The 12,794-nt window shown below is 40.6% G+C and overlaps 1 protein-coding gene across 4 annotated transcripts in view; it reads left to right on the plus strand.

Annotated features, from left to right (window-relative positions):
• Window positions 1-469: 469 nt before the first annotated feature.
• The window catches only part of kat6b (K(lysine) acetyltransferase 6B), a 34,502-nt gene continuing 22,177 nt past the window's right edge, over window positions 470-12,794 (plus strand). Inside the window, exons 1-2 of one of the 4 annotated variants that reach the window (XM_077503265.1) lie at window positions 470-657; window positions 3,513-4,366. In XM_077503265.1, the coding sequence (XP_077359391.1) occupies window positions 3,749-4,366 (618 nt within the window). In that variant the 5' untranslated portion in view covers window positions 470-657; window positions 3,513-3,748. Of the gene's footprint in view, window positions 658-976; window positions 1,721-1,746; window positions 2,105-3,512; window positions 4,367-12,794 lie in introns of those variants that run through there. The other 3 variants (XM_077503264.1, XM_077503267.1, XM_077503266.1) reach the window with 3 other exon arrangements.

Below are 12,794 nucleotides of genomic sequence, written 5' to 3' on the forward strand. Positions count from 1 at the left end.
GTGCACTGCAGTATTGTTTTTTTATTTTAAATAATTATTCTTAGGGCCCTTTGTCTCTTCTTGGATAACATGTGCTTCATCACATTGGAGATGTAAATACAATCCACCTTTAATCAAAACGGAATAATCCTAATTTTTGATGGTGTCATTTATAAAACTGTTTGTCCCCACATGACCTTTAGTCTCCTCTTGAATACAATGGTAATTACTCCAATGATGCATTTGCTTCGTTAGTTTTCAGGTGACAATTGTATTAATTTTTTTCGGGTGGGCTCAGTTTGGGAATATTTGTTTCGACTGCTTTCGAGTGTCCAAACATCTGAAAGAAGTCATCCTCTTGTTCATTTCAACATCCAACGTGCATTGGAGCTGAATGGATTGTGCAGGTGAGTACCTACAGTGTAATAAATGTGAAGCACTCCACTGAAGAAAAGGGAAGGAGGGAGGAAGAGGAGGAGGAGGAGGGAGGGAGGAATGGAGGAGGAGGAGGGTACCATTTTGTCACAGGCTGCTATGTAGATTAACCTTTCAATTAGTTGTTATCAGCTGCTCTCCACGCGGCGAGCTCCGCATCTCGGATTATGTCGTCTTCTTCGGCATCTTTTTCTCATCACGTCACCGTCATGGAGACGAGAGGACTCCGGGAAACTTGAGGAGGTAAAAAAAACAAAAAAAAAAGATGTTACCTACGCCGCGTCTCTTCGTATGCAACTCTCCACTATTTTGGCTGCGGGGATGATTTGCGAGTTTAATGGCGATAAAAAAAAAAAAAACACGGCTCGTGCGTGCTTTTCGCTGCGCAACGTAACGCCGCGCGGGACGTTCACTGTCACCGCCGAAAGATCGGAAAACACGCAACCTGCATTTTTGAAATCGCTTAACGAGGCGTTTATGGGGGAATTATCGGGGGAATTAACGGCGGGGGGTGAATAAAAAAGGGAGGTGGTAGGTGGAGGTGCAGCTGCTGGTGGCCGCCTTCAAACGCCTCCTCCCTCAGGAGTCGTTAAACGCGCCACGTTGGATCCGTGTCGCACTTTTTTTTTCTTTTTTTTTATCGGCGTTTATGCTATGATGGATCGCCGTAATGAATCATTTAAGAGCGTCAAAAATAAACGAGCCACTTTGAAGTGCGACCAACTGTTTCAAGGAGGAATGTGTCGATAAGGTGGAACGGCGTGATAATGTCGTTTGATGAAAATATTAGACTTAACCCGTTTGGGTTGTAACACGGTGTCAAATCGCAACGGCGTCCATGTACGAGCCAACTCAACAAAATAGATGTATGAATAAAAAACGTTTTCCCGGCTTTCTCAGGTAAACGGTGCGGACGCGACTGCCGGAGCCACCTTAAGAGGGCAGGTCGAGCGACCGGGAAGTGACAGTTCGCCCAGCCAATGGCAGCGGCTCACTTGTAAAGATTGACAGGCGTTTTGTCAAATCGGCGATCGGATGTGGCCCGTTCCCAGCCAATAATGAAGTTGTTAGGGGAGGGCACATTAGTGTCGGCAAGCTTTAATGAGACTCCATTGGATTGTAATCAGCGTCATGTCGGATTCGCCGTAAACTACAACAGTGGAACAAAATGGCGACTGTTTAGGTGACGCCACTTTTTTAACGATGGCGTTTTAGACAGGGTCTGCTGCGTGCTGTTTTTATTTGTTTTTATTTTATTATTTTATTTTATTGTTGTTATCCAGCCCGGACTCGCTTGGAGCGCAAGGTTTGTTACTCGCTGGGTTGTTGTGTTTCGTTGAGGGGTTTGTCCGTCAGCGGGCGGGCAGCTGTCAAGGGAGCGAGCATCGATTGTGCGGCTGGCGTTGAGCACTTTGTTGTGGCGGCCATTGAGCTGTCAAAAAAAAAAAAAAAAAAAGTGGCGTACGGGACAGCCTCATGTTCCGAATGTCCACCTTGTCGTCGTCGTTTCTGTGCGCTTGTCGGACGTCCGTGACAACGTCAGTGAAGATTTTGCCAAGAGAGTTTGTTGTGTTCGTGGATATGTCACCAAAGCGATACTTGAAACAGGCGTTTGACCAAAGAATTTTTTCCTTCTTCTCAAAACGCAAAAGTTTCTGGCTAAAAAAACCCCAAAACTTGTGAAGTGAAGGTATTCTAAACCCGTTTTACGTTCGTGTCCCAGTAACAGCACAAATAATGTTTTGGGGGAAACAAAGTATCACTATTTATTATCAGTGGTTATAACTTGTCATTGTCAATTATTTTTTTTCACCAAGTAAAACTACTTGATGTTATTGTAAGCCATTGTAACATTATAAACAGTTTATAAACGTATTAGTTAAAAATGGTAACTAAATAAATGTTCAAAACAAACAAGCTCTTATAGCTCATTAAATGCTAATAGTTTGACCTTTTTAGAGTTAAATACAACTGAAGTTGTAATTCTTTCACATACCACTAGAGGGATTCTGCTTGCCACGAAGTATGAAAATGTTAAAAGTTTAAATGCTAATATTGTGACTAGGGCTGCACAATATATAGAAGGAAAAAAAATCGATATCGTGATATTGGCCCATGCAATATGCATATCGCAAAGACATGCAGTCATTTTCAAATGGAATTTTATGCTTTTATCTGAATTTGACCAGTCAGCCGCTATCTAAAATGTGCACCGCCATCCAATAGTTGAACATTATTGAGATATAATTACAATCAATTAACTAAAAATATATTGACTTTACTTATTTTGCTACATGAAAAAAATGTAATTCTTTTATTGGATCATAAGAATGTAATTTCCTTAGGTACATGTTAAATATTGCCATAATATCGATATCACTATATTCAGCAACTATATCGCATATCACATGATTCCAATATCATGCAGCCCTAATTGTGACCTTTTAAAAAGTTGCAAAGTTAATATTTTGCCGTGACTTTCATCTCGCCGCTGAGTACCATTTTGCCGTGAATTGCGCGAGAACTACAAGTACAAATTATGCACCGTGTGGAATAGTGGTTAAGGCGTTCACCCGGTAAGTGTGGCTCACAGGTTCGAATCCCAAATTTTATGTGTCATTTTGGAAGTCATAAAAGCCACAAATTTCTACCACGCACTGGGGGAAAAAAATGTGTAAATATCACCTGTAACATTTCTATTTCAAGTTTTCTTATTCTTTTTTTTCTTTTCTTTTTACCTGTCATAGCCACGAAGACTTAAAGCAGATGTTTTACCGAGGAGAGTTTTTCCCTATAACGAGGTTGAAGTTTTTTGCTAAGCTAGCTGCCGCTATACTAACTCTTACATGTCTGGTTTGGAATTAGTGTCATACTGGATTTACGACCGTTTCTCATTTACAGCAATATTGTTCCAAGGTCAATTTGACTCGGTTATGAGGAAATAAATCACAGTAATCATTCTCTATTGGGTCATTATTAAATCCATTACTAACCAGTTGACTTTTTATATGTTGTTTACACTTCTTACAGCAGACTGAATAATGTAGTTTATAAGCTATTTCTAATTGCATATAACCACCAAATTTGTTTTCTGCCAGATTTAGGGACAACGCCAACTGCCTGTGGAATTTATCAGTGGCAGCTTTTTCCTCCCGAACGTCTGTTGTCTTAACAACCCGGATCTGACGAGCCAGTTTGGACGGCACTGTGGAACGTACCCTTTTTTTTTTTTTTCTTTTTTGACCCCGCCAAAGGATGTGGATGTACCCGTTGGCGCGTGGCAGCGGGCGGGATTCCGCATGGATGGCGTTTTGGTGAGTCTCCCGGTCCAAACATGGTGAAACTCGCCAACCCTCTGTACACGGAGTGGATTCTGGAGGCCATACAGAAAATCAAGAGGCAGAAGCAGCGGCCCTCGGAGGAGAGGATTTCCCACGCCGTGGGCACGTCGCACGGACTGGACCGCAAGACGGTCCTGGAGCAGTTGGATTTAAGCGTTCACGATGGCTCTATTCTCAAGGTTACCAACAAGGGGAGCACCTCGTACAAGGACCCGGGGAGAGTCGGGCCCATCCCGCCTCCCGCCTCCTCGCCCGTGCCGTCCAAGGAATCTATATGGAGTTCCGGCGATCTCCGCCACCTGGATTGGAATAAGATCCTGCGCAGGGCCATTGAGGGCCTGGACGACGCGCACGGCTCCTCGCTCAAGAACATCGAGCGGTACCTGAGGAACCAGGGCGACCTTGCCGCGGCGGCCGACAACCCGGCCTTCCGCCAGCGCCTGCGGCTGGCGGCCAAGCGCTCGGTCAACAGCGGCAGGCTGTTGAAAAACGGCCCGCGCTACCAGCTGGGAGGTGGGCACGGCGGCGCGGACGGCAGGACGTCCAGGTGTCCGATGGCCGCCCCTCTGCTGTTGATGTCGGCCACGCTCCTCCCACATGAGCGGGAACAGGTATACTCGCGTGACTTTTTGTGGTTATGTAGCTAGTGGGAATCGCATCTCACAACCAGCACCCTTCTATTTGTGATGTCGCGTTGAAGTGCGCCCCCTTGCGGTGGAGGGCAGGGCGTCAGTGCGAGTGAATTAGAAAACAATCAGTGTGACCTCAAAAACACGTCAAACAAGTTGATAAATCAGCGAGCAACACTATGGTGAACTTGTGTGCGGCCGACGGACGCTCTAATGGCTCAAAGAGATATGAGATCGTTCTTTCAGTGATTCTAAACCTGGTGGAAGACAAGCACGGTGGCTAGCGCCAAAATACGACGCAACTGCTTTGCACCCACAAAAAGTACGTGGGCATGCTTGGATCATTTTATATCGGGTAGTTTTTCTCTTTTTTTCATATACAAAATGTCAGATATTTGGCAAACAGTTAGCCGATTAGGAACGAGCCGCTAACCTGAGCTCATTCAATCTCTAGTGATATTTTGTCTAGGGCTGCACGATATTGGAAAAACATGCGATCTGTGATATACTTGCTGAACATCGCGATATCGATATTATTGCGATATTTAGAATTTACCTAAAGAAATTACATTTTTATTACCTAATGAAAGAAAAAAAAATTTCATGGGGCAAAATAAGCAACCTTCATGTAATCTTAGTTAATTAATTGAAATTATGTCTTGATAATTTTCAACTATTGAATGGTGATGCACATTTTAGTTAGCATCTGACTGGTCAAATTCACATAAAAAGCATAAAATTCCATATAAAACTTATTGCGTGCCTTTGCGATATGCATATTGCAAGGGCCAATATCGCGATATCGATATTTTTTCGATATATTGTGCAGCCCTAATTTTGTCCCACCCCAAATTCATAGACATGTACTAATTTTCGTCATATAGCCTGCTTGGCACGATATTTGTATTGTTTCATCCGTGGGATGGTTAAGATTGAGCTCCACGAATTCTGCCCGGAAACAAGTGGCTGCCCCAACCACGAAAAGCAATTTTGTTGCGCTAGCATTTTCTCTTCTCCCCATAATGAATCCCCAATGATTAGTCTTGCATTTTCTGGAATGTAATCACATAAGCAGACCTTGTAGGACTTTGGCGGTGGTCCGATTGTTAAAATGTTGACAAAAAAAACAACTCATTGTGTATCTCTCAAGGGATCTTGCTGGTCTTAATAATAATAGTAGTAAGAGAGCACCGATAGCCAGGAAGTCTCATGTAGCGCTTGTGTGGCGCAGGCACTTTGCTGTAGGCTTCCCACAGGTTACATAAGCCCGCCAAAGTGACCCATAAAGGATGTGGTCGGCTGTCTAGTGCGTAGCGCTGAATATGTACATATCATTTTTTGGGAGGGCAAAGAACTAACGTGCCTCCAAAGAGTATATGCGGTAAGACACAATATTGTTTTGACAATTTAAAGCAACATTGGAGTTGAGTGTGTTTCCACTTTGTGTGTGTGTTTTTTTCCCCATGGTGTATAAATTGAATTCAGCCCCAAGGGCCACTAAAGGATTGTCCTCAATTCCTGCAGGGTGCATTGTTTTCCCTGCATTTAGCGCCTCAGGGGTGGTCGACAGCATGTGGCAAGACGCTGTCGATCACTCTGCTGCTGGCACGTCTGACAAGAACAGAACATTGCCTTAAATGACGACTCACTGTCGGACACTGGAGATCAAAAGCGAACAAGCGAAAGCAAACACTTTACAAAGCACAATAGTCTTGTGTTGCTCTCGTTGCTGGCGTGCGTTTGGAAGTGTTGCAGGATTGTCAAACAAATTCAAGACGACGACGTTTAAACTGTCGCATACGATTGTGTGGAATTGATTTTTCATCGACTACCAATTTGTGGTGACAAATCCAAACAAACGCACTGTAGTCGCCTCACCAACTAAAATAATTACTGAACAATGTTTGTATTATTAATAATTTAAAAAAAAACCTACGTGAGAAACATATCGCAATCAAACAAATAACAGGAAGCAACATCTTAATCTTTTATGTGTAGATTTGCTTTCCTGAAGGAATTCTTTCATACTCAAACCCGACAGTCTCGACTCGTGTGACACTCAGACTGGTTAGCTAACCATAATTATATAATTATGATTATAACCGGCATAAAAACAGCCAGCTCTGCACGCATTATTTGCAGGCACCCGCGTCACTCACCAGTTATCCATGTAGAAAAATAATACTTGCATGTAGGGCTGTACAATTACCGGTAAACAGCATAATCATTAAAAACACTAATTGATACTAATTTTTGAGTTTTTTAATTAATTTATACATTTGCACCTTTTTTAAAATTTAAAATAACTAATTTAATAAATTTTGTTTAATTCAAAAGAAACTTGCATAATTATAGTGTTTCAAATAGTTTTATTTGTCTTAATATTTTTTATTTGTTTTTTACATTTTCTTGTTTTGTACCAACAAATAAATTATCGTCCTACTGCACAGTGCACATTCTGCAATTCAACATAAATAAATAAATATATATTATTATAAATATATATTATTATAAATTCTGTTTGGTCCAAAAGGAACTTACAAAATTATAGTTTTTTTTTTTTTTTTTTTTTTTTACATATTTATAGTATTTTTTAAGTTGGTCTTAATAATTTTTAAATGCTAAAACATTATCTTGTTTTGTACCAAAAATAATCATTTGAATAATTTGTGATTTCAATTATTGCCAAAATAATTGTGATTATTATTCTTTCCATAATCGAGCAGGCCTACCTGCACGTAATGTATTTCTTAATGAAATATCAATTGTATCCGATTTAATTGATGGGATAATCAATAGCATACTTGAGTCGAAAAATATTGGATCGCTGCAGCCTTCATCACTACCATAGGAACAAAATTATTGTCAAATGTCTCGCTAGCTAATGTTAAACCAATGCTAACCGAGCAACAAGATTTCCTCGATTTGTACCAAAAAGGCTTGGAGAATTTTTATGCTTTTTTGTTGTTGTTGTTGTTGTTGTCTTTTTCAAGATGAGTGGCGGTGTTAAGGTTTTGTGCGTTTCTAGAGATGTCGCCTCGTTCCTCGTCACTTTCGCAGTAATAATCAGGAAGCGACACCTCCAATGCTGCAGCCAAATCTTCGTGACTGTGTCTGTGGTTGGGGGCCCCCTGGCTCTAAAAAAAAAAACATGTTTAGTTAAAAAAAAAAAAAAAGAGAGAGAGAGAGATGGGTCTTACAGCTGTTTTCCATTTGGAGTTTTTTTTTTTTTTTTTTTTTTTTTCTTCACATCACCAGGCCCAGTCAAGGTTTACCTTGCACTTGAAACTGCAAGTCTGACTTTTGCGGACACACAACGACCAGCTGTGTTATGTGTATAGAGAAAAACAGGTACGCTAGTTTGCTGGTGGAAAAGAGCAGCGTTGGCTCACAGTTTTGAAGAGTCTGAAGAGACCGTGCCAGGAACAAAGGCGAGGAATGGATTTTTTATTTTTTTTTCCTCCGTCACTGTGTTATGCAACCACTTGAGCTCTCTTTCCACCAGCAGCGTTCTAATAAGAACCCCACCCCCCTCACTCAGGACAGCCTGCTCTTTTCATGCTGCATCATTTCCTGTAATGTACTTAATTTAGACTGCCCGAGAAAATCATCAGCGCCGTATTCTCTCCTTTCGGGGTATGTGAAATGCTGTTGCATTCCCTTGTTCCAGGATTAGATGTTATCGCTCAGGAACATGAAGATGATAGTAGGGCTGCACGATATTGGAAAAATATGCGATATACTTGCTGAACATAGCGATATCGATATTATTGCGATATTTAACATGTACCTAAAGAAATTACATTTTTATTACCTAATGAAAGAAAAACATTTTTCATGTGGCAAAATAAGCAACCTTGATGTAATCTTAGTTAATTAATTGTAATTATGTCTTGATAATTTTCAACTATTGAATGGTGATGCACATTTTAGTTAGCATATGACTGGTCAAATTCATATAAAAAGCATAAAATTCCATATAAAACTTATTGCATGCCTTTGCGATATGCATATTGCAAGGTCCAATATCGCGATATCGATATTTTTTCGATATATTGTGCAGCCCTAGATGATACGGTGTCAAAAATAATCTGGAATCCATCCAAACATGCTGTCTCCACTGCAAGCCTTTTTGGTGCGCCGTATGGACCATTTTGAGGGTGTTTGTGGCCTGTTTGGAGGCATTTAATCCTAACCTCCCTCCAAGTTGTCTACCAAGGGCGGTTCCTGCGGGCCAAACACAGGTGGTGCGCAGATGGAAAAAAGCTCCTAAAGATTCTTTGTGTTCGCGTCTTGAGGCGGATTATGTCATATGCAAAAGATTTAGGATTTTTTTTTTTTGCTGCAGCAGCAAGGGAGACGGAGGAAAAAACATTTGAGACACTAATTCAGACTTCAGAGCGATTTGTCCGCGTTGTCGGAAGGCAAAAACTTGTAAAGCCGGCCATATGCAAATCAAGCCAGTTTGAAGCTCGATTCCAAGTTTGTGATTGGCCGCACCCCGATGTGTCGTATGATGAACAGATTGTTTGTTTGTTACAATTGAGTCGGGATTACATCATTGTACATACCTTTGTCAACAGTGGGGGTCCTCGGTTTATGATCCTATGGCACAACTCAGTCCAATAATTCCTATCTCTAAACTATGCTCACCCACCAGGTTCTCACAACCACTTCTTAGTCATAAATATAGCAATTTAAAAAGATTTCGGAAGGGCCACTATGGAGTACAATGCAATAAGAATTTTGAAAATCTATTTCGAAGAAACTGAGTTTTTCATGTGTGGGGGTAAAATTGTAATTTTTTATTTTTTATATTTTTTTTTTTTTTTTAAACGCCTTAAAATGAGAGTAAAACAGTATAACTTGTTTCTCAATGTATCTCTTTGACTATTTGATTTCGGCGGACACTTGGAAGCTCTTCGCTGATTGGCTGACAAGTTTGAAAATTGAAGTCGAAAATATTGCCACATTCAAGGATGGTCGGAAGTCGGACTTTTTTGAGTTTGAACCAGGAAGTGTGTACGGGAACGCCTCCGTAAACTCGGAAATTCCACCTGCTAAGTCAGGGGGGGGAAAAAAAAAAAAAAGGACCCCGGCTTCACCGACGGACTATAATGTGTCGTTACTGAATGGCAAAACACAATTTGCTCGAGTATAAAACTAGATAGCTTTCTTCGTTCATAAATATTCCACATGACTTCACGTAACACAACATACGTGACAGTATGTCGCTATCTCCCTGCATGAAATTATACGGTCAACTACTGAAGTACTTTTGAAATGAGATAAAATCAATAAATGAAGTAAAATTGCGAGCAGGTAAATTTGCTGGAGGTCACAAAGAGATTTGAAGACCAAGATAAAAAACAATTTACCACTAGCCGCAATTTTGGTTGTTTACTTTCGCCTCAAACACTTTCAGGTCGGAACTGGGAAAAAACAACTGGGATATTTCCGACTTCTGACCATCCTCGAATGCAGCATATCACCCAATAATCTCACATGGGCCGGAATCCCCAAAAAGTTCACCAATGTGTTAAAATGACCTTTCAAGTGCTCATTCCACGTTTTTCCACAAAGATGGCAGCCACTCTTCACGTTGCTAATAAATATAAACATATTATTGAGCTGGAATCTGTAACATTTGGAAAATGTCATATGTCGTTACCTTAAACATCGTAAGGACCAAGAATGATTTTTTTTTTTTTTTTTTGTAAACGGTTAGTCAAGCTTGAGTGTCAATAATAAAAGAAGCACATTGTGTAGTTTTTGTTAATGTTAGCATTCTGGTCAACATATTGTGGGAACGTCGTCATCTTTTTTTTTTTTTGATCCATTTCTCTTTTTACACGTTCAGGACTTAATTAGAATCAAATCCCTGTTTTGAGCGTTGGCTTTGACTTTCTGTCACAAGCGATGAAGTCGTGCATTGTTAGAGATGTTACAACCTCTTGGCACAGAATGTGTTTTTAGCACAAATCAATGGAAGTCTTTGTAGTCGGTGGTTTTCTGTTGCTAGTTAAGATGACAGACATCTTGTTATTATTAACATTGGATGGTACACTGGATTTTCTTTAGTGTGTGTGGGGGGGAAGTCAAAGACTATAATTTCATAAAGCAACTTAAGAATGGCCAAGAACAAAAACATGTTTGTCTGATTTAAATCAATATATCTTTATATCAGGCATGTGCGGTTGTTTGGGTGTGTGCAGTAGCTGTTTAATTAACTGTATACTTTAATGATGCGTTCCTGCGCTTTTTTCTTTTTTCTTTATTTTTTAGCCAATATGAGGTGATAAAACATGCCCTTTTATGTTGTCATTCCTACAGAAGAGCAAAAAATTAAGATAATCCGCTTCAAATGAATAATATTTAAAAGAGATAAATCAACACGAACCCCGCGTGACACTTTTTGTACATGAAGAAGCAATAAGTTATGTAAGCGGGACACTTCCTAGGGCCTTGTGTTCACAAGATGATGTCGTGAGTTTTGTTTTTTTCTGGCATTAAAAAGAAGCCAAAACGTCTTCATATGTCGCCATTGAGCTGCATAAATGTCAGCCCATTTGTCGTTAGTTGTACTTTCTTTGACTTACTGCCACTCTTATACCGACATTTTGTGCTTTACAGTGCTTAATCTGTGCTGCTAGAATTGACATTTGCAAGCCCCACAATGTCAAATGGTGTCAAGAGGAAAAAACAAAACAAACAAAAGATACAAATTGGGCAAGATCAGATTAAAAATGAAACCATTAAATGCGTAGCTTGGCTCAGTGAAGATTGGGAAAAGACCACACTGCCCAACGTGACTTCCCGACATTCATCAGGTTCTGTCTTATCAAATGTTTCCACAACCAAACTGAGTTAAGCGGAATTTTGTGGCTATGCTGCACAATTTGCTTCTTTGCATGGGCTGGTTACCACTTTTTAAGGTGTACCACACTTTTTATAATAAGAATTTAAGTAATGGGCTGCCTCCAAAATATTAAGGTACAATATTGTGTTTTTATACTGCCAATGCGGGTGGGTGGAGTTGCCCAACTATTGAAGAATGCTGTGCATGGTGTTTGAATTTCTGCTATTGTAGACTCAATTCAACTCAAACTCAAATTCAAATTTAAACTCTATTCAAGACTCAAAACAATAAATCAGAGTAAACAAAAGAGAAATGGGCTGGTTTTCACACGTCTGCACTTTGTGACAGCTTCTTCGAAATAATTTTTAAATCTTAGCAGCTGCGAGAATCTTTATTTTTTTTCAATAGCTGGATTGTTGTCCCCCCCCCCCCCATTTTTCAAGAGGAAATGTAGCTAATATTTTTATTTTCCTCCATTGCCTATTATTATTATTATTATTATTATTTAAATAAAAATACAAATTATTTGAAGTTGTGAATTTGGCAATGTATAATTCCACTTTTTTTTTTTTTTTTTTTTTTGCCGGTATGTAGAGCTCGTGCTGGCATGCGAAGTCTCCATTCGCTGTTCGTGTTTACGTCAGCAGTTGATGTTCGAATCGATTCGCAGCTTGCGCTTTTCCAGGAAAACGTCATCGTTTAGCAGATGAAAATTTGAATGACATTGATAACTTAGCTGCCGCTGTCTTAAAGGTGTATTCAAGGATCTTCTCAAAAAGTCGAAGCCAAACGTCCGGTTGTCACTTTTTAAACAATGCGAATGGCAGACATCCTACCAGCTCTCCTGCTCGTGCGCGGGGGCGGGGCCGGGGGCGGGGCCGGGGGCGGGTGCGAATGCTCAGCTAAGAACGAGCACGCACGAGGTCATTACGGCAGATTGATTGACTGGATCGAGAACCAATTGTTAAGATGATCCACCTGGAAGACAGAGGGACAAAAGATCCTTGAATACACCTTTAACTTCTAAAACATCAACAAGTTTTACTTTTTTGTTTAAATTGGCTTCCTTTAACCAGCAACCAGATCGATCATTGGGCCCATAGTTGCTGTGCAAAATAAATCCACCACACAGGCAGGGATTACCAGCATCCGAAAGCTAAGCTAACTAGCTGAGGGGGACGATCACTGTTGGGGCAAACCTGCTTTCTGTTTTTAACTCAAGGAAATTACAGTCGATAAAACATGTTGAGGAAATAGTGAATATCAAATGAGCTGGACTTTCACTTCGATTGTCCACAAGGTGCCTGGAATTGACTTTTTTGCATCCGAGGGAAATCTTCAAGGTGCGAGCCGGTCTATTTTATTTCCCGTCAGCCTCCGGTGCGAGAAGGGAGCCCGCTGTCAAATATTGACCAGGCTGGCTGGAAAATAGAGTCATCATTGACGCGGGAGTAAACACACTCGGCATCTAATTGACACGGAAGCCCTCAACAAGGACAACATCCCTCACTGTACGCCTGCTTTCAAGTCATAGAGGACGCAGCGGGCTTT

The sequence above is a fragment of the Festucalex cinctus genome, chromosome 17 (assembly GCF_051991245.1).
Source record: "Festucalex cinctus isolate MCC-2025b chromosome 17, RoL_Fcin_1.0, whole genome shotgun sequence".
Lineage (NCBI taxonomy): Eukaryota > Metazoa > Chordata > Actinopteri > Syngnathiformes > Syngnathidae > Festucalex > Festucalex cinctus.